General features: G+C 60.0%; 1 protein-coding gene across 2 annotated transcripts in view; it reads left to right on the top strand.

The window, feature by feature from the left end:
- SORCS2 (sortilin related VPS10 domain containing receptor 2) overlaps window positions 1-15632 on the top strand; it is a 489049-nt gene extending 473417 nt beyond the window's left edge. The window contains exons 21-28 of one of the 2 annotated variants that reach the window (XM_045166261.1): window positions 620-743; window positions 2061-2173; window positions 3161-3286; window positions 7626-7725; window positions 8438-8540; window positions 11337-11482; window positions 13023-13097; window positions 13376-15632. In XM_045166261.1, coding sequence (XP_045022196.1) covers window positions 620-743; window positions 2061-2173; window positions 3161-3286; window positions 7626-7725; window positions 8438-8540; window positions 11337-11482; window positions 13023-13097; window positions 13376-13440 — 852 coding nt within the window. In that variant the 3' untranslated portion in view covers window positions 13441-15632. The remainder of the gene's footprint in view (window positions 1-619; window positions 744-2060; window positions 2174-3160; window positions 3287-7625; window positions 7726-8437; window positions 8541-11336; window positions 11483-13022; window positions 13098-13375) is intronic. The other variant, XM_045166262.1, reaches the window with a different exon arrangement.
- The last annotated feature ends 6084 nt before the right edge of the window (window positions 15633-21716 follow it).

Raw genomic sequence — 21716 nt, 5'->3', positions numbered from 1 at the left:
GCTGCCCCTTAGCCTGGGGGGAGGGACCCCAAGACCCAAAGGGGATCCTTTGCTCGTTCAGCAAATGGCAGCCCTGCAGCCCCCTGAGACAGCGGCCAAGGGCCCAGCCTGGGCGGGGCTCAGGGCTCAGGACTGTGGTTCTGGAACACGGGGATGGGTGAGGAAGGTGCTCGGGTTCCGGATTCGAGCGGCAAGTCAGCCACCTCCAGCTGAGCTCTTGGAGAGTCACTGTGCCTCCTTGAGCCTCTGTCTTCCCATCTGCAAGGCCCGAGGTCATAGTGCGGACCCCACGATCGACGTGGGTGCCCCACCCCATGGGGTGGGTGCTGAGCCAGGCCCTGGGGTCTGAGCATGAAGGTACTACAGCCCAGCTGAGCTTGGGCTGCGGCAGGAAGGTGAGGGACGCCCAGCCTAGCAGCTGGGCCTTCGACACCATCCACACAGGGGGTCTCGGTGCCTCTGGAGGGCAGGAGGCCCTGGGAGATGCGTGTCTGTGCTGGGGAGCTCTCAGGTCCAGGTGTCTCTCTGGGGGTACCTCCCCACGCCCCCCGGGCGCTCTCAGCAGGCTCCCGTGGGGCCAGCTCTCCGGCCCCGTCCTGAGCCCCGCTTGTGCCTGCAGCCCCGCCTGTCCCTGGAGAACTCTGTGACGACGCGGTTTGGGGACCCGGGGGACGTGCGGGTGACGGTGCAGGCTGCCTGCGGGACCTCCGTGCTGCAGGACTCCAAGGTGGTCCGCGTGCTGGGTGAGTGCCCTCTCCCCCACCGCGGCAAGCAGCGCAGCTTCTCCTTGCTGGGAGCTCAGGGTCGGGCCAGGCAGGAGGTTACCCACCGAGGCGCCGGTCACCCCGGAGTGGCCCCGGCTGGACGGAGGTGACACCTTGTCTCCGACACCTCTGGGCTCCCCGGCCTCGGTTTCGCCATCTGTAAAATAAACACTGATGACTCCTATGCACGGGGCACTCACGGGCCCCACACGACACAAGTGACGATGCCGCTGAGGGGCTTGGCGAGGTCACGCATCAGGGGACAGAGCTGGGACTGGGCACCAGCTCTCCCTCCCCTCGCCCCCACCCGCCCGCAGGCACCTGTCCTCAGCACCCTGACATCTGAGGACTGTCACGCGATTCTATCTCAAAGGACATGGGATATTGACTTTGTTGGGAGTCCTGCTCTGAATCTGTGTCCCATTTATCTATTCCCTGCTGGGAGGCTCTGAGCCTCGCCCCCAGGAGACAGTTGCAACTGAAAATTAGTCCTCAGAATGGAAGCGTCCCACCACCCAGGGCCACGTTCCCCTCTTTATCACCCTGATAAAAAGCTCATTTTGCTGTAAGAACAGCATCTGCATGGACAGCAGCCATCAGTTAAGTATTCAGGGGGCAGCCCTTGGTCATTGCTCACTCCCGAGCCTGTGGGCACCGCGCCCCGAGCCTGGGGCCTTGAAACACTCACCTCCACCCATGCTGCACGTTCACGAGGCACCTGTCCCTTTGAGTGCTCACCCTTGCAGAGCCCCCTCCCACTTTACAAATGAGGAAACCGAGGCTCGGGAGCTAAATGGAGAGAGGACAGTTCACTCTGAGGCTCCCAGGGCTGGGTCTTTCTTTCACCACCTGCTGCTTGTTGGTTTAGAAGAGGTGTCTGAGTTGGGGGCCCTGGGGAATTTGAGAGGAAAGAGAAGGTGGGGGCGGGGGGCGGGTGGACTCTGCTCTCCAGGGACTCTTATTCTGGTGGGGGGACAGCCCGGTCAAACTCCGTGGATCCCTGGGAGACGGAAGGCCAAGCTTGTGTGTCCTCGAGGGTTGATGGGGAAGTCACAGAGCAGGCTTGGCTCTCCCTCCCAGGTCAGCACCGCTGGCCTCATCATCATCACCGTTGTTGTTGTTATTATTATTATTATTAAACGGCCGCAGTGCAGTGGGCCCTGCCGGGGGCAGCTGCTAGGACACGGTGGGCGGCAGGATCCACCCCCAGGGCCAGCCCTGGACCAGCCAGGGGGTGTGGCCCCAGCTGTGAAGGGAACAGGGCGGCAACACTCTCCCGACTCCGCCTCTTTCCAGATCAATTTCAGGTAGTGCCTCTGCAGTTTTCCAAGGACCTGGACGCTCACAACCCCAACACCCCCGAGTGGAGGGAAGACGTTGGCCTCGTGGTGTCCCGGCTCCTCTCCAAGGTACCCGGCCCGCCCGTGGCAGAGCCGCCGCCCTTCTTACGCGTTGTGGGTACCCCGGGGAAGTGGGGGGCGGGGGCCCGAGTCCTCACGGCAGGGGACAGGCGGGACGGGCAGGCTGCCCTGCATCCTAATTATCTGTCCTTTGGGTCTGCCAACAACAGTGCTTGGAAGCCACTTAGGATCCTTTCACCTGGCCCTGGGGGACATGGGGTCGGAGCATCCTCTTGTGGGGGAGGGGCAGGGCTGCATGCTCCATGCACATCTAGTGAGCACCAGCTGTTTGCACGAGACACAGTTGCCCTCCTCCAATGGTCCAGAATCTCTTTAAAGTGATTCCATTTACTCACTGCTGGATACAGGAGACAGAGAGACAAGTCTCTGTGGTGTCTACCATCAGGGAGCTCACGGAAGACAAAGGCAGGGTGGGCACAGGGCACTCGAGGCCCCTGATCCCCCAGTGGGAGAAAGCCCAGCCCCCTAGAGTCATCCAGGGTTGTCCCAGGCTGACGCTCACTGTGGCCGTGCCTCCCTTTGGCCCATTAAGAATTTGGGCAGTATTGTCTTGGGCACTGAAGGGTGAATAGGAGTTTGCCAGATGGATGTGCATGGGGTGGGACTTCCCGGAAGCAGAGCTTTGTGGGTTGAGGGAGCTGCGTGGTCAGGAGCCCTGATGCCTGGGAGGACAGCAAGCGAGGGAGGGGCCTGCTCATCTAGAGGCGGTGGGAGAACTGAGCTGAAGGGGGGCAGCCCTGGGCAAGCAGACAGCGTGGTGGGGACAAAAGGCTGAGGGCCCAGGAGAGCAGGGATGCAGGAGGTGGACGATGACGCCAAAGGGTGCTGGGGCCACCCCCATGCCGGGCAGGGGTCAAGAACGGCCAAGACTAGGACAGGTCACGCGGGGTTGGGGAGTGATCGCGGGGGCTCTGGAGCATGGCCGGGGACAGAGGAGGCACGCTGGTGCATCGCAGGGGCTCTGTGTCCCCGCAGGAGACCAGCATCCCTGAGGAGCTGATGGTGACGGTGGTAAAGCCGGGGCTGCCCACCTTGGCCGACCTGCACGTGCTCCTGCCCCCTCCCAGGCCCACGAGGAAAAGGAGCCTCACCAGTGACAAGGTACCTCCCGCGGCCGCTGGGCCGGGTGCCCCCCGCATGGCGTAGGGTCTGATGGTGATACCCAACAAGCACGGGGACCTCAGTCACTCTTCATCATGGAAAGGTTTATCTCTCACCAATCACTGTCCCTCCTCCCCTCTGTGGCTACCTCAGCATCACGGTGGTGGAGGAGTGCGGGGGGCCAGGGCACCGGGCTGGACCAGCCCCTCAACGGGCACGTGCCAATTTCACTCCCATTTCTTTGGCTGGACCTGGTCGCACCACCCCAGCCTCGCTACAAGGGGTGAGCACCACCCAGGGGACTCCGGGACCTGGTTTCAGGACATCCAACTAGGATTGGGACTGAAAGGTGAAAGGGAAGCCCTTCACGCCTTCCAGGGCAGCTGTAATCCCACAGCAAGCAGACAGTGACGAGTGTGGATGAGGACGTGGAGAAACTTGGCCCCTCGTTCACTGCTGAGATGGAACGGGAAATGGTGCAGCCGCCATAGAAGCTGTCTGGCAGATCTTCAAACACGAAGCTACCATATAACACGGCAGCTTCACCCTCCAGGGATGTACCAAAAAGAAGTAAAAGTGTGTGTGTACACACACACTCATGCATGAGTGTCCGTGAACCCAAAGCAGAAGCAACCCAAATGCCCACCCGCAGACGATTGGGCAAGGAGGAGGTGGCCCAGACACACAGCGGAACATTACTCAGCCACGAACAGGAGTGACATTCTGATCCAGGCTGCAACTTGGGTGAACCCAAGCATGATGCAAAATGAAAGAAGACGGTCACAAAAAGCCATTGATGTGCAACGCCATTTATATGAAATGTCTGAATTGGCAAATCCACAGAGACCACACAGGAGTGGTTGCCAGGGGCTGGGGGGGCAGGGGGGTGACTGCTGGTGGGGCAGGGTTTGCCCTGGGAGGATAGAAAGGTTCCTTTGGGAGGAGTTAAACGGTAGTAGTGATCACGTGACTGTGAATATATACTAAAAACCACCGAATGGTACACTTTACAAAAGTAAATATCTCAAAAAAAGAGAAGAATCAGAACCGCAGCCAAGCTCTGGACTAGTTGTGGACACAGATGCCCGTGCAGATGGTCTGGAGAGAGTAACCAATGCTGAGGCGGGGCTGTAGCACGGCCCGCAGCACCCCTGTGTGTGGGTGGTAGCCCCCATTTTACAGACGAGGGGGTGAGGCTCAGTGAGACCCCCACCAGGAAGCACAGTGTAGGCATGGTGCCCACCACCGCTCTGGCTGCAGAGCCGTGCTCGAGCCATGCCCGGGAGGCCTCCGGGTGGACCCTTGACTGTGCCGGCCTGACCCACAGCCCTTCCTGAAGGGCATCCACATCTGAACCCGGGGCTCCCAGCCAAGCCTGAGCCCTGATGATAGGTGTCTCCGGACGTTGGTCAGCAGCTGGTTGAGAGTCATTGACCCACTTCTCAGATGAGGATCTGAGAGTAGAGGCTGGGTGAAGGTTGGGGAAGACTGCATGGGTCCCGGCTGCCAGCACTTGGCTCGGAGGCTGCACCCACTGGGGGCACTTTAGAGTGAGGGTTGGAAGGAAAGGAGGTGGGGGTACTGCCCCCATTGTGCTGAGTGCTCAGAGTAAACCACGGGGTACTCTCCCCATTGTCCTGAGTGCTAGTTCAGTTCAGTCGCTCAGTCATGTCCAACTCTTTGCGACCCCATGAAGCACAGCAAAAAAGCTGAAACTCCAGTACTTTGGCCACCTCATGTGAAGAGTTGACTCATTGGAAAAGACTCTGAGTGCTAGAGTGAACCACAAAGTACTCCCCCAGCATCGTGGGTACTCGGAGTAAACTGCAGGGTACTCCCCCCATTCCCTCATGAGAAACCTGTATGCAGGTCAGGAAGCCACAGTTCGAACTGGACATGGAACAACAGTCTGGTTCCAAATAGGAAAAGGAGTACGTCAAGGCTGTATATTGTCACCCTGCTTATTTAACTTCCATGCAGAGTACATCATGAGAAACACTGGTCTGGAAGAAGCACAAGCTGGTATCAAGATTGCTGGGAGAAATATCAGTAATCTCAGATATGCAGATGACACCACCCTTACGGCAGAAAGTGAAGAAGAACTAAAGAGCCTCTTGATGAAAGTAAAAGAGGAGAGTGAAAAAGTTGGCTTAAAGCTCAACATTCAGAAAACGAAGATCATGGCATCCGGTCCCATCACTTCATGGCAAATAGATGGGGAAACAGTGAGAGATTTTATTTTGGGGGCTCCAAAATCACTGCAGATGGTGACTGCAGCCATGAAATTAAAAGACGCTTACTCCTTGGAAGGAAAGTTATAACCAACCTAGACAGCATATTAAAAAGCAGAGACATTCCTTAGACAACAAAGGTCCATCTAAGGAAGGCTAGGTTTTTCCAGTAGTCACATATGGATGTGAGATTTGGACTATAAGAAAGGTGAGCACCAAAGAATTGATGCTTTTGAACTGTGCTGTTGGAGAAGACTCTTGAGAGTCCCTTGGACTGCAAGGAGATCCAACCAGTCCATCCTAAAGGAAACCAGTCCTGAATATTCATTGGAAGGACTGATGCTGAAGCTGAAACTCCAATACTTTGGTCACCTGATGGTTAGAGCTGACTCACTGGAAAAGACCCTGATGCTGGGAAAGACTGAGGGCAGGAGGAGAGGGGACGACAGAGGATGAGAGGGTTGGATGGCATCACCATCTCGATGGACATGGGTTTGGGTGGACTCCGGGAGCTGGTGATGGACAGGGAGGCCTGGCGCGCTGCAGTCCTTGGGGTCACAGAGTCAGACACGACTGAGCGACTGAACTGAACTTCCCCCAGTGTCCTGAGTGCTCAGAGTAAATCATGTGCCCAAAGTAAGGGAGAAGCCTTAGCCGCACACCCGTCCACTGCCAGCAGCCAATCCTGGGGAGTCTGCTGTGTGCAGAGCTCAGGTCTCGGGGCGCCATGCGAGATGCTTGTACGAATCCTCACGATGACCTGAGGACAGAGAGGTGCCGAGAGCCTGGGGCGTGGTTGGGAGCCCCGGGTTCAGATGTGGATGCCCTTCGGGAAGGGCTGTGGGTCAGGCTGGCACAGTCAAGGGTCCACCCAGAGGCCACCCGGGCGTGGCTCGAGCACGGCCCTGCAGCCAGAGCGGGGGTGGGCACCATGCCCACACTGTGCTTCCTGGCAGGGGTCTCACTGAGCCTCGCTTCCCTCGTCTGTAAAATGGGCACTACCACCCACCCTCAGGGGTCCTGCAAGCCGTGCTGCAGCCCCGCCTCAGCGCTGGTCACTCTCTCCAGACCGTCTGCGTGGGCATCGGTGCCCGCGACTAGTCCAGAGCTTGGCTGCGGTTCTGATTCTTCTTTTTACTTTAAGATAACGTTTACTTTTGTAAAGTGTACCATTCAGTGGTTTTTAATATATTCATAGCCATGGGACCACTATTACCAACTCCTCCCAAAGGAAACCCCGCCCCCACCAGCTGTCACCCACCGCCCCCGCCCCCAGCCCCTGGCAACCACGCATGTATTGGCACCTTTCTGTTCTTGGTTCAAGCAGCAGAATCAGGTGCTTCCCAGATCCTCCAGGTGGGGAGCTGTGTAAGCGACAGGCCAAGCCAGCACCCTCATTCTGTGAACAGGAGCCGAGTCCCAGAGGCCAAAATGCTGCTGAGGCTCGGCCAGAGTCCCCAGGGAATGTCCCCCGCCCAGAGGTCCCAGGAGCGGAGCCATGGGACTGCCATCCCTGGGGGCCTACTTCCCCAGCACCTCTGCCCCTAACTGTGCAGAAGGGTGGCACCTGACACCCATGTGGGCTGATTGAGTCCCTTCTGAGCCCCAGAAACTCCCCGCTTGTGAATTCCCAAACCAGTAGGGTGGCCCAGAGGCCCACTGCCCCTCCTCCACCCCACGATCTTGCAACACCACCCCTGGGAGTTCTCGGCCTCAGGTGTGGGGTCACTCGCATGCCTGGGTCACCTGCCCTGACCCTGCCTTGTCCTCTTCTTGATCTTCCACCTCCAAGAAGCCTCCCCTGATTACTTCTGGGGTCGGGGGCCTCCTGGACATCCCTGGATTACCACACTCCGTGGTCCCTACTAAAGCCGGAGCTCTCTGAGGGCAGGGCCACGCTTGGATCACCTTGTGTCCCTTCAGAGGTTCTTGGTGAGAGTTGGTTGGTGGCTAGCATTCCCATTTTACAGATGGGGTGACTGAGACCCGGAGAGGGCCCCCCCCAGCCCCCTGACCCCAGAGGGTCAGGGCGGACGTCTGCTCAGCTCTCCCACTCCCCCTGCTGGGACCCTGAAGACACCCCTCACTCCCCCGCTCTGTGCTTTCAGAGACTCACGGCCATCCAGCAGGTGCTGAACGCACAGAAGATCAGCTTCCTCCTGCGCGGTGGGGTCCGGGTCGTGGTGGCCATGAGGGACGTGGACACAGGTGAGGGCCCGGGCCGGGCTCGCCTCTGCAAGATGGGATGGGCGGGCGTCCAGGCCCCTCAGACGACGCTGGCTACTGGGTACACTGGGGGCAGAGGGGGCCCCTCTGCTGACCACATGTCCCTCCTGGCCGGGTGGTCGTCTTCAGTTAAATCCTGGTCAGCCTTGCTGCCCTCTCCATGGACGCATAGAGCTCTTGCTTTAATTTACATCATTTAGGGTCTCAGATTGGGCTTCCCAGGTGGTGCCAGTGGTAAAGAACCCACCTGCCAGTGAAGGAGACATAAGAGACCTGGGTTCGATCCCTGAGTCAGGAAGGCCCCCGGAGGAGGGCATGGCACCCCGCTCCAGCATTCTTGCCTGGAGAATCACTTGGACAGATGAGCCTGGTGGGCTCATGGGGTCACAGTCCATGGGGTCACAGAGTCAGACGTGACTGAAGCAACTGAGCACGCACGCAGGGTCTCAGATGCACTCTGCCCCCATGCCCACCACGGACTCTCCTCCCCGCTCTGGGGCAAGAATCTTGGCAGGAGCTGAAGGGCCGCTTTCTGCTCCGTGAAGACGCATGTCCGTGCCAGCATCGGTCTGGATGGAGCTGTGTCCACTTTCTAGGGGGCGAAGGACCAGGGCCAGGTTTTACCCAGTGGGGTCCCAGGTTCCAGGGGTGGCCGCTTCCCACTCTGAGCACTCACAGGCCGTTCTGCCCACAGATTCCCCCAGCCTGGGAGGCGGAGGCGGCTACTGGGCAGTGGCGATCCTCTTCGTCAGCGGGCTCTTCGCGGTCGGGGCCTTCATCCTGTACAAGTTCAAAAGGCAAGGCCGCCTGGCCTCCCTGGGCTCACAGGGCATGCGGGCAGGGCCGGAGGGCCACAGAGGGCTGGGACTGTGCCCTTGATGGGCCACGGGACAGGGAGGGGGGCTCGTCTGGACCCACATGCTGGTCCTGAGTCATCTCGGTCCCTGAGGGCAGCCAGCCACTCACAAGCCAGGGAGCGTCTTCCACCCGATCCTCCCCTCTGCTCCCCACACCCATTTTACAGATGAGGAAACCCAGGCTCAGAGAGGTCAAGCGATTGTCCCAGAGCAACATAGCTGAGCAGTGAGGATCTGACCCCAGGCTGTGTCCTCCACCACCCATGCTCCCCCCAGCGCTCACAAGCCACCCTTCCCTCCACGAGCTTGAGCCAGAGTTGCCTGTGCCAGGCGCCCCACAGCAAGGTGGGGGGTTGGACTCCAGCTTCTTTTGGGGAGGAGTCAGGGTGGGGTAGTGACACCCAGGGTGGGAGCAGGCAGGGGCTCAGGATGAGGCTGAGTGGGTGGCAAGCTCAGTGTGCGGTCATCAGAGGGGCTGTGGTGCCTCCTCCCCTCTGACCTCGATCCTCATCTGTAAAATGGGTTTAATAGCCCGCAGTGCCAGGATTATTCATGGGCGCCTTCGAAGGGGCTGGAGAATCTGATCTTACCCGGATACGGGGCCTGGGGATGGACACAAAGGCCAGACTCATGCCCTGCAAATCCAGCTGTGAGATCCGACCCCCGCGTCACACCCCATCTGGCTGGTTCGACTCCAGTGGCCTCAGGGTCTCCTAGCTCAGGGTCACCATTGGGAACAGTCTGGAGACATCCTGACCCTCCGGCTCCTGCTCCTTGGAGGCCAAGGGTCCCTCCTGCGCCCAGGACTCTGCTGGGTCTCTGTGCTCCAGGACCATTCACACTGGGCGACCCACCCTCCCGACCTGCGGGGCAGCCCAGACTGTAGCAGGGCTGGGTCAGCCTCCCAGACCAGCTCGCCATCCAGTCTGCGGCTCTGGCCAGTCTCTTCCCCTCCCTGGACCTCAGTTTCCCCATCTGTAAAAGGGGACCAATCAGGAGGGAGGCAGGAAAAAGGGAAGAAGAAGAAGCAGGCAGGTGCAGAGGCAGGGCCCTGTCGCCTGCACACATTGTCCTGAGCACGTCTCCCTTCTTACCGTGATGTGTTTAGTTGGAACCTTGTGAAAACCTCCCGGCCCTGGCCTGGCTGAGGCAGGCTGTTAGAGGGTGAGTCCTGAGAAGCTGCAGAGAGGACGGGTGAGACGCTGCCTCCCAGGTTAGAGCTGTGCTGGAGGCACCGGCTGGACTCGGGGTTTGGGCCCCCACCCCCTTCTCTTTCCCCTCAGACCTTAGTCGGGGCAAATTTGGGCTTCTCCCAGGGTAACCCACTGCAGTACTCCTGCCTGGAGGATCCCACGGACAGAGGAGCCTGGCAGGCTACAGCCCATAAGGTCACAAAGAGTCGGACACGACCGATGTGACTGAGCCCAAATGAAGGGCTCCTGAGAACTGCAGGGTGGCAGGAGTTACCCAGGCAGCAGAAGGCAGGCCTGGCAGGTCAGGCATGAAAGGGGCAGGATTCCAGTCTCTTTACATTGCCATCTTCAGACCCCCCGAGGCCCAGAGTGCAGCTCCCATGAGTTGCTCCAGATTTATGGCGCCCAGTGTAAATAGTCCCAAAGGCACCTTGTCTCCAGAGGGGGCGGGGGGGAAGGGAAGACCTTGAGCCCAGCCCAGGAGCTGGCCCCAGGAGAGGCAAGGGTGTGACCGCTGGGCTCACCCAGCGCTCTGAGGGCTTATTTCTGAATTAATCATGGGAGGTGGTTACCATGGAAACCGTGGACGGAGCACAGTTCTGGGGGTGAGTGTGCCCCCCTAGAGCACTGGTGTCCACCTGGGGAAGAAAGCAGAACAGATGGACAGAAGTGCGCCATTTGTCCGGACGCTTTAAGCTTTGTGGGGAGCTGGACTTTCCTAGCTGGTGCAGCCGTCAGCCTGGGCTGGGCCTGCCTGCATAACAAGCAGTTCCTAAGTCTCAGAGTGCTATATTCCCCTGGGGCCCATCATGACCCAACCCACCCCCGGGGCCTGAATGTGCATCCTGCCATCTCAGTATTTCCAGAGAACTGCCGCTGTTGGCGAATTGCCGATGGTGGCTCTGAGGAAGCCCACCCTCCCACTGAGCCTCAGTTTCCTCATCTGTAAAGTGGAACCATGCATCCTTTGGAGTTTTACTCCAACTAAGTGGGCGTCACACACGAAGGAGCCCGGCCCAGGGCCCTGAGCCCAGTCCCAGCTGAGGCAGAGGGGGGCTGTGCCCTCCATCTCCTTTCCCTCTGCCCTGGAGAGGATGGGCACTAGAGGACGCCCCAGGGCCTGGGCAGGGCTCAGCAAACACCTCTCAGAGCCTGTCAGCATCGCATGCCTTGTGGAAACACACGCCTGCTGACCTGATCAGAACCTGGAGGTGATGGGTGACAGGGACCTGAAAGAGATAAAGAAACACCCTCTCCCTGCAGCACGCCTCAGGGGAGACAGATGGACAGTCCTTGACGGGGCAGAGGCAAACCCAGAGCTGTGGGAGCTCACAGGACGGAGGGCTTCCTGGAGGAGGTGGCTTGGCACAGAGGTGGTGCAGGAGGGCTTCCTGGAGGAGGTGGCATGGCGCAGAGGTGGCACAGGAGGCAGATCCAGGAGCGATGAGAACACCGCACAGAAGGGTGGGCTGGGGGCCTCCAGGGACAGGCGTCCCAGGCAGAGCCCTGATCTCCCTGCCACCCACCACCCCCCGCTTTGCAGGAAACGCCCCGGCAGGACCGTGTATGCCCAGATGCACAACGAGAAGGAGCAGGAAATGACAAGCCCCGTGAGCCACAGCCAGGGTGTGCAGAGCGCCATCCAGGGTGAGGAGTTCATAGAGGATGAGCTCCACCCACAGACTCTAGGTAACGCCCGCCCCCAACACCCCCTCCGCCGGGAGCCCCTCCACCACCACCACCAGGCCTGGGGCTGGGTGGGCCCTACCCTGGGTCCTCTCCTTCTGACAGATGATGGCAGGAGTCCCCTGGGGCTGCCAGTGGACCGGGACCCCAGACGCCTGTCCCCACAGTCCCCTGAGGGGTGGGGCAGACAGGAGCGCTGGCTTCTATGGCAAAGCTGCCGTGTTCTGGGGGGTCCCGGGGTCCTCTCCCCACAGTCACCCCCTCCACGCTCCCGGCATCCCTCCCGTCACTGGGATGACGATGCCCTTGGCCGTGCGCACACGACATAACCACCTGTGCACAGCCCTTTACAGTTTGCACAGCATCTCTGTTTCGTGACCCCATTGCCTCCCCCCAGTGGCCAGGGGGGAGGACGGAGCAGCTGCCCACTTAGTGGCCTCCTCTGGGGGTGGGGGTCTGTGTTCACCTCCGGTTCTCTCTTGGGGCCTCTCATGAGCTGGCATTCGTGGGCTGAGCCCCACCATGTCAAAGCTTCTGCCAGTGATAACGCAGCAGCCGGCTCAGCCCGCTGCACCGTCCACCCAGCGCCCGCCTGCGGCCTCTGCGCTGTGGAGACCAGGGAGGGGACAGCCTGGCCGTCACTGCTGCCCCTTGGTTCTGACTCTGTGGTTGAGGTGACCACAGTCTGTCCATCTTTGGGGGAGACACACACTCTGATGGGAGAGCAAGCCCCATCTCCACTCCCTCCTCAACCCATGGGGAGACTGAGGCCCGGGAGCCCTGAGTCCCGCCTGAGTACTGGAACCGCCCACCCGGTGGCCTGAGCGCCGAGTGCTCCAGGCCACGTGAATGCTGAATGCTCCCAGCTGCATGAGCACTGAGTGCTCCAGCCGGCATCGCTTCCTCTATAGCCCAGCAGGGGCGCTCCTTTTCAGAGCTGAGACCTGGACTGGCCCGGGGCCAGGGCCACACAGCTGGTGGGGAGTCCAGGGGCTGGATGGAGTCCAGACCCTGGGGCCCCAGCTCCCCCGACCCTTAACAGTCGCTCTGCACCCCACCTGCCCTGCACGCCCCGCCCCTGGGGTGCTGTGACGTCCCCAGTGGGGCCCGAGGAAGCTGCCACCTGGGGGGAAGGGGTTGTGTCTTCGCTGCTCTTTTATCCCCTCAACCTGTATCTGCCGTGTCCCTGGGACTGTGGGAGGCGGAATCGCGGTCCCCACCTTTTAATCGGCTAGAAGTGAGGTTCAGAGGTGACGTCGCCCACCCAGGCGGCCCAGTGGACAGGTGGCTGACCTTGGACCCAAAGCCCGGTGCCGGCTCACGGCCCCGTGGCCCCCACTGCCCCGCTGGAACCTCTGGGCCGCTCGGTCTGGATGCGCCTGGGAGGTGGGGGCTCCAAGCGGCCAGCGGCCACGCCTCTACTCCCCGGGGGTCTCAGGACGCGGCCCCGCCCGGGACCCTGGTGGACCCCTGCGTTTCTGACGGTGCCCTGTGCCCTTCTCTCTCCCGCCGCCGCCCGGGGCCTCGTCGGGCCGCCCTGCAGTGGCCCCTGCCAGGGGGGGACAGAGCCCCGCCTACCTCCCCCTGCTGCTGATGCCGGGGCCGGCCCCCTCTGCAGGTCAGTGGGGGCGGTGGGGGCGGGTGGCGGGCGCGGCCTCACCCCCGAGGCCCCCTGGGTCCACTGCTTGTGCCGGCACCGAGAGACCCGCCCTCAGTCACCCGGCCACCCCACCGCCTCCGCACCCGCGTCCAGGCACGACCCGCACGGCGGGAGGAAGCTCGGGATGCCCCGCACGTCGGCGGAGCCGCACACCGTGCACGCACCGCGCCCGCACACCGCCGCCCCTGTCCCGCGCCGCTGGGCCGGCCGCGCGCTCACGGCGGTCTCTCCTCCAGGGAACCACTCGGGCGTCGTCCTGAGCGTCAGCTCCCGGGAGATGCACAGCTACCTGGTGAGCTGAGGCCGCGGCGGCCGTGCCCGGAACGCTCATCCCCCGCGGAGGGCCCAGGACCACACGCGCCCCTCGGCTCGGGGTGGGACCCGCACCCCCGCGGAGACCTCGGGAAAGCCTCCTCCTCCTCCCGCCGCGTCCACGCCAGCCGACAGCTGCCCCCGCCCCGTCCAGCTCAAGCCCGCCCCGCCTCGCCCCGGCCCCCAACTCTGGACACTGTCAGCCCACACCCCGTCACTCCGGCGAGGAGGCCTGACTTCTCATAGGCGAGGCCGGGCCCCCTGAGGCTGGGGGGTGAGCCTGCTGGACTCTCAGAAACGCAGACCCCCCACCCACCCATCTCCGCCTCCATCACCCGCATCGTGGGCTCCTGTCCCCCGGAGGAACGCCACCACTTTCTTCCTCGGAACCCCCAGGAGGGCAGCTCCCACCGCTCCCACGCCCGTCCCTCTGCGGGGGGTCGTGCACACCCCCTCCAGAATCCGGAAAGCCTGCTGCAGGGTCCCCCTCAAGCCACCCTCCAGGCCTCCCTCCATGCTCCCCTTCCTCTTTTTAACCTGCAGAGATGATGTAAATACCTCTCTAGGTAGCCATTTGCGGTTTTTTTGGTGGGGAAGTTGTTCTCTTTTTATTGCCAGGCAGTAGCCCCCGTTCTTGGGAACCCCCTTGCCGAAAGCCCAGGAATGCTCCTCCGCCCCCACTGGCAGCCTTCTCTCCTGCCCCACCTCCCAAAAAAAAGCAAAGCTCCCCCAGCCCCGCCCTCCAAGGGATCCAGCGCCCCCACCCCACGGCTGGCCCATGTGCAGGCTTCTTGCCCAGGATCGGCCGAGACAGATGCCCAGTGCTTTGCGATTCCTCATTTCTAGAGGGAGCCGCGTAGAGACCCAGGAACCAGGAGAGGGTAGAAAGGCAGAGCGCGAAGGGCGACAAGTGGTGCCCACCTTGTCTTAAAGACAGAGCCACGGAGGCCCAGAGAGGGAGTGGCTGCCCCAGGGTCACACACAGCAAGGGGGCCACAGAGGTGCCCCGGGAGCCAGCCCCCCTCCACCCTGCACTTCCCACACAGTTTGACCCCCCTCGCTCACCGATGACTAGAGTCAGGGACTCTGGGAGCATCTAGGGGCGGGGTTTCACCTTTTGCCTTGAAACTGGAAGTCAGCATCCCCTCCCCTCCCACCTGGGCTCTCGGTGGCCAGAGCGTCCTCCCAGAGGTGGGGACACCCCAGATCCCAGGCTAGGACCCCGCTGGCTGCGAGGAGGAGCCCAGGATGAAGCCTGGGGCGGTGGGAAGCCTTAGCCCGCTTCCACAGAAAAGAAAGGCGGCCTGCAGAGGGTCATCCGCACCCCCAGAGCAGCTCCCGCACGCGGGAGGGGGCGACCCTGGCGTCCAGCCCCATGTGTTGCAAATGGGGTCTGAGACCGGCTCAGAAGGGGTCGCTGCAGATTGCTGGGAGGGCAGCAGAGGCGCCCCCTCCCCTTGCTGCAGCCCACCCAGCTGAGCCGCTGGCTGTGCCAGCGTCCTCCACACCCTCCTCGGGGAAGTGCGGGAGTTGCGGGGCGCTGCAGGGAGAGGCTGGGTTCTCAGGGCATCTGCCTCCGCCAGCCTGCCTGCCGTCTCCAAAGACCCTTAGGGAACCCCGCGTCCTGCCATCCACCCCCACCCAGCCCGTGAGCCTCATTCCAGGGTCAGACACCTTCAGCGCCGGCCAGGTCCCAGGTCAAGGTCAGCAGGGAGCCCCCTGGACGCAGCTCAGCAGTGCTTCCGGGTGATGATGCCTCTGTGACCTCCTGACCCTCAGCTGCATTGTCTTGCTGATGCGATAGGGCTTCCCTTTAGCTATTTGTGTTCTTATATTTTATGTCATCATTTCTATGAAGAGCATTTTGGGTATGCGGACCCAAGAGCCTGGGAATAAGTTGGCATCTATAACCGAATACGTTTCCGTCCCCATAACCATGTAGATCCACACGTAGGTCTGGGTTTATCTGGTTCCACGTTTTGAGGTCCTGCGTCTTTGCCGTACAGGTACTCACGGGCCCCTGGGAAGAGCGGGCTGGGCTTGGACCGCTAACATCTCATTCAGCTGGATCGAGCCCACACTTCTATATGCACATAACAGAGATGCGATAAATTCTTTCTTATTTTTCCTTTTTAAAAATCAATAAATCATTTGTGATGCTTTTAACAAAGATTAAATGCATACGATCGGTGTTTGCCTTATTACGAAGCTATTTGTCAATGTTCCCCTAAACACACACCCAGGGCCCCAGAACTGTGGTGTCACGGAGGCTGGGGCGGGCCAGGGGTCCCTGCACTTTGGGGGGGAGGGTGCCGTGACGTTGGCCATCTCGGTCGCTGGACCCAGATGTGCCACCTGCAAAGCAATGATGCCACCACGCCCTCACATGGATCGCCTCACTTCTCCCCCAGTGGCCAGCGAGGGGCCCTGGAGCACACTCCGTTTGCCCAGTGGGGTGCAGAGGCCAGGGGTTGAGGGCCTGGAGGTGCACCCCAGCTGAACGGAAGCCCCTGGTCCCTGAAATGCCACCCACTTGTCTTTGAGGAGACCGAGGAGCCAGGAGTAGATAGAGGAAGCCCTGATGTGGTCAGATCACCACCTCCATGCACACGCACACTCATACAGACACACTCACACAGACACACTCACACAGACACACATTGATATACTTGCACACAGAGACACACAACACACACAGCTCTCACGCAGACTCACAGGCACACCCCTTCCTTCTCTGGACCACAGCACATGGAGTTCAGTGTCGTCAATATCCTCAAAGCCTTCTGGCCAGATCTTGTGCCCCCGGGACCGGGGCCGGACCCTAGGCTGGAGCCGAGTGAACAGGACACGCCCCTAGGGCCCAAAGGAGACCCCGGAGCTGTGGGGACTCTGACAATGATTGCAGGGCCCAACCAGGAGGGGAGGGCTGGCGGCCCTGTGGGAGCCAGGTCTCCAGGATGAGGAAGGAGAGGACGCGTGGGAAGCAGGCCAGAGCCGCGGCCATGCAGGGCGGGGAGGCAAGAGGAGTGTGTGTGTGTGTATGTGTATGTGTGTGTGAGAGTGTGTGCGTTTGCAGGATAGAGCCGGGGCCATCCAGGGTGGGGATGCTGTGGGGAGGCTGGAGAGGACTGTGTGAGTGTGTGTGTGTGTGTATGTGTGTGAGTGTGCATATGTGTGAGTGCACATGTATGTGTGTGTGTGAGTGTGTGAATGTGCGTATGTGTGAGTGTGCTGTGTGCATGTGAGTGTGTGAGTGTGCGTGCGTGTGAGTGTGCTGTGTGTGTGCACGTGTGTGAGTGTGTGCATGTGTGTGTGCGTGTGTGTGAGTGTGCTGTATGTGTGTGTGTGTAAGTATGTGTGTGTGTGTGAGTGTGTATGTGCGTGCGCGTGTGTGTGTGAGTATGCTGTGTGTGTGTGCGTGTGTGCACGTGAATGTATGTGCCTGTATTTGTGTCTGTGTGTGTATATATTTGTGTGTGTGTCTGTTTGCACTTCCTTGTGTCTTTGTGCATGTGTGGGTCTGTGTGTATACTTGTATCTGTGTATGTATTTGTGTGTGTGTGCGCACTTTGTGTCTGTGTCTGTGAGAACGTGTGTCGTGCCTGTATTTGCGTCTGTGTGTCCATGCCTGTGTGTGATGTGTGCTATGAGAGGAGAGACAGACAGGGGACTCAAGGGCTGGCGCCCACGGCGCACAAGCAGGTGTCCGTGTGTACGTGCCAGGCCTGGGGGAGTGAGAACCCCGTGTGTACGTGCCAGGCCTGGGGGAGTGAGGACCCTGCTGCTCTGCTGGCGGATCGCGATCCCCAGCTCTTGGCGTGCACGGTTTTGTCAGGGGCCTCCCCCGGGAGAGGCCGGCGGGTGTAATTAGACGTGTGCAGCTCCCATGTTGATCTATCTGGAGCCCCTTCCTGAACGGAGGGCCAGGCGGGGGTGCGGGGGAGTCATGCGGGGCCATGGTCCCTGGGACGGCCCCGGGCACAGCCAGGCCGGCCTCCTGCTCAGACCAAGAGGACACAAACGTGGCCCGCGGCGGCTACGAGTGCGGGCGCTGTGACCACACCTGAGCTCCTGTGGCCGTGCAGGTCCGCGTGTCCCCTGTCCACAGACAGGGAGACGGCGGCGCTGGCAGAGAAAGTTATTTTTAGCTCAAATAAGAGGCGTGGCTCTAACGCTCCAGCAAAGCCCCAAATTCCAGGTGGACTCGAGTTGACTTTGACCGAAGACACCAAGTCTGGTGTCCAGAGTCACCAGGTAGCCACGAACCTCAGAGGGACTGACGGAAACACGCAGAGCCATCGACAAATCAGAATCAGAGGAGGAAAAATACTCTGAGGATCTGCTGTGCTCGTCCCTCCGGCTCGGTCGGTAAGACTGTTGGCCGGTCCCCGCAGAAACCCAAACAGCTTTGCATCGTCAACAGCAGAGTTTCACTTCCAAGGACTTGGAGGCCTCCTTCCCAACCAGGGGGCGAGGGGTGGAAAGGGGTGCAGCCGCAGGGCCAGCAAGCGACTCGGAGGTTGGAGGAGCAGCCCCTACTCAGGTGGGATCTCCGAGAAGGGACCATCACCTCCTTCCTCGGCAGCAAGGCCCCGGGATCCCCACAGAAGACGCCCCGGCACGTGGTGACACGTCCCCCAGGAGGCACAGAGGCTGCTGTCGAGACCAACACCCATTCTGGTGGGGAGTCAGGGTCAGGACCCCTACGAGAAGGACCCCACCGAGCTGAGAGAGGGCACAGCGGCCCCGACCCCTTGGCCCAGCCAGGCGCATGCTGCAGGGTGGGCCCTCCCACGTCCGACACAGAGAGTGTCACCAGTGGCAGACCAGGCCTCGGCCACAGAGCTGAAAGCGGTCGCGATCACAGCTGAACGTGGACCGGCCGGCGCTGACCTCGCACCTCCAGGCTGAGCTCGCGGGCGGCTCCCACCTGAGGCCCCACTTCAGACCTGATCCAGACCCAATCACAGTGTCCCGCGCTGTGTCCAGCCCCAGCCGGGCCCTCAGCAGCTCCCTTCTTCCTGAAGGGGCGGGGGGGCCCTGGGGGCAGTGAGTAGCCTCTGTGTGTAGTTGCTGTTGACTCAGCAGGACCAGCTGAAGGAGGAAACCGCCCCCCCCTCCCCGACCTCCGAGCTCAGCGGCAAAGAGAGTGGCCAGACGCGCCCACCCTGCCAATGTGGTGGGGGCCGGGGTGGAGGCTCTTGGGCAGCTGCCCTTGGCCCCTGCTCATCCCAATTCCATTTGGCGTGAAACCTTCACCCAAGCCTCGGGCTGTGGGAGTGATCACCCCGCACTGCTGTTTCCAACGGGACGTGCTGACCAGGGTGGGCCCGGCCACTCCTGGCCACCCCTCTCCTGGCTGCGCATGGCCCACCCTCCATGGCCTCATTCCCACAACCTGGGCCCGTGAGGCCCAGGGGACTTTGCAGCTCCTTGAGCTCAGAGTTGCCAGCTGCAGGCAGTGCGTGCACCAGCCCAGGCGTCTTAACGGCCCGTGCCCATGACCCCCTGGCACTGGTGTGATGTTATGATGAGGTTGCTAAGCTGGCAGTACTAGCTCAGCAGACGGCACTTCATTCCAAAATCCGCCCTGGCTCTGCGCGGGGACAAAGGACCACACTCGTGGTTTGCAGCCCACAGATTACAGCCCCGGTGCTTGGCCCTGTCAGCGGCCCAGCAGGATCCCCCTGCCGCCATCAGGACCGTGAGCCAAGGTGACCACAGGGATGACGGCGGCTCCCACTCAGTCTCTGCCGTGTATCGGGTCCAAGGCAGGCGCTTCCCACACATAGCCGTGAACCGGGCTGGCAGCAAGCCCAGAGACAGGTGCCAACACCTCCACCCCAGAGTCAAGGGCAGCGAGGCATAAAGCAATCTAGAGTTGGGGTTCAGCCCGACATCACTGGGCAGCCCAGGCCCTCTGCTGACCACAGTGCTTCTGCAGGCGGGGGAGGCCACTGTGTCCTACATGAAGGGTGCTTCAGAGTGGGGCTGAGTCAGCCGTGCAGAGACTGCCCAGAGGGTGAGTCAAGGTGCCGGGGTCCAGCCCCGGCTGATCCAGGGTATTCGAAGCAGCGTCGGCGAGGATCAGGATACAATAGCTTCAATTAGATATTAATTAAAGATATAAAGAGTAATAGAATAAGGATAGCTCAGTAGGAAAATTCAGTGGAGAAAAGAGGCTGAGTAGCTTGGTTTACGTGGGAGACCAATAAAACTTCAAGACAAGAAGTTTGCACCACTTACGTAGGCCGCAGGCATCCTTCCGTTCTCCCGAAGGAGAGGAGACACTGAGGCCTCCCCATTCGGATCTTAGAAGCCCAGGCATAATTAGCAAGCATGGCAGGTTCCGCGCTCCAGATGGAGACTCAGCCAGAATTTGAGAGAGAGAGCGACATGGGGAGACCAAGTTTCGGTGAACAAGGCCCGCACTTTATTATCCAAAGTAGTTTTTATACCTTAAGTTGTGCATAGAGGATAATGGGGGAAGGGGTGGAGTCATGCAAGGACAGCAGTTCCTGGTCCTAATCGAAGCCAGGCTTTCAAACTTATCATATGCAAAAGTTCAGGTGAATTACATCATCTTCTGGCCAGGAGGCCTGTTAACATTTTAAGAAACTTATTTTTCTCTAAAGGTGATTATTCCAAAGTCAGGCACCAGCCTCCAGAAAAGCATTGGACAAAGCTGCATTCCTATAGGGCAAAGGTGAGGTGGGCTCAATCAAGAAAAGAAGTAACTCAAGGGTCCAACGTTACAAACACTGAGGCTACTACTTACATTTCTATACACCCATTATATCAATCAATACACTGCCAAGGACACAGTAGGTACGGAGTATGGAGACTTAGCAGCAAACATTGGCCCAATAAGTGAAAAACCCTTCACCAATACAATTTCCAATCAATCTTTTAACTATTCAAAGGAATCTGTGTTTAGACAGTTTAGAACATCTCCTGCCTCTCACAGTTGGGAGGCTCTGAACAATCACATGTGGCCGGAAAAACCTATTCAGGCAGGCTAGAGGACTTCCAAAGGAGTTTGTAGGTTAAACACTGTCACACCCAGGAATTATTAACTGGAGCTGTAAGCTAACTCTTTTTTCAGAGAGAGGTAGTGGGGGACAGCCCCCCATAAAGTCAGAGGTGTAGGTGAAAGCACAAAGCAGAAAGTAGGCAGACTCTGGTTTTGGGGGTAGATGCTCGAGAATTTCCAGGGGGACTCCTGAGGCTCGATCCCGCCTTTGCGTGTGCCGAGCCTCCTTCCTCATGACCTTTGCCATGGGTGGGGTGCCTCACGCTGGCTCCCGGCAGTGATAGAATTCTAGTTGAGCTATTCCAGATCCTGAAAGATGATGCTGTGGAAAGTGCTGCACTCAATATGCAATATGCACTCAATATGCAATATGCCGGCTCCCGGCATCAAGGGGACAGATCACAGGCGGGCGTGAGGACAGAGGCCTCCTGGGAGCCAGTCGAGGGACTCACAGGAGGTGAAGCACTGGACAGCCAAAGCACGGAATGATGTGCTCTAGAATTTCCTGGCAACTCAAGGACAGAGAGCCGGGGCAGCAGCTAAGGCGGTGTGTGGACGGGATGAGTTAATAGACCTGGAGACAGAAAAAGCAGGAGAGAGAGCAGGGGATGCCGGGCAGCAAGGCGTGGGGCATATAGATGCTAACTGAGGGGTGAGGGGCCCGAGCCTGAGTGTGAGCAGAGGGTCAGATCAGGTGGGAGTGGGGACCCCTGGCCCTGGGGAACAGAAGGGCTCAGAAGCACCTGGGTTGGAAGCTTCTCTTCCAGCTGCTCCACGTTCTCAGGGAAGTTACAAGTGAGGTCATCCCCAAAAGTGAGAAGAGGGAAGGGAGCCAGGGAAACAGGAGAAGGTGTGAAATTTTATCGAGACAGTGAGAAAGTAGATTGACTAAGGAAGTTGTTAAGCTCGCCAGCAGGGTGGAAGTCTCATGGGAGGTCGGCGTCACAGTGCTCCGTGGAGACCCTCCGGTGTGGCTCTGTTTCTCCAAGCCACAGGCCACTGCTCGGGAACAGAGCCACCAAGGCGACCTCAGGCTACAAAATGGCTGCAGCGGCTCCAGCCTGGACATCTTCCTCTCATAAAGTCTAGACGTGCTGGTCAGGTCACATGGACATCCCAGGAGGAACCCCTATATAGCTCACTGCCTTAATCCTCAGCCACGTGCTACTGCACTTTCAAGCAGGAGGCAGGGTCACCACACATCCCTGCATTTGGGACAGAACCACCACAGA

The sequence above is a fragment of the Bubalus bubalis genome, chromosome 7, assembly GCF_019923935.1.
Source record: "Bubalus bubalis isolate 160015118507 breed Murrah chromosome 7, NDDB_SH_1, whole genome shotgun sequence".
Classification (NCBI taxonomy): Eukaryota; Metazoa; Chordata; class Mammalia; order Artiodactyla; family Bovidae; genus Bubalus; species Bubalus bubalis.
The sequence above is the reverse complement of the archived record's forward strand: the minus strand, read 5'-3'. Positions and strand labels throughout refer to the sequence as shown.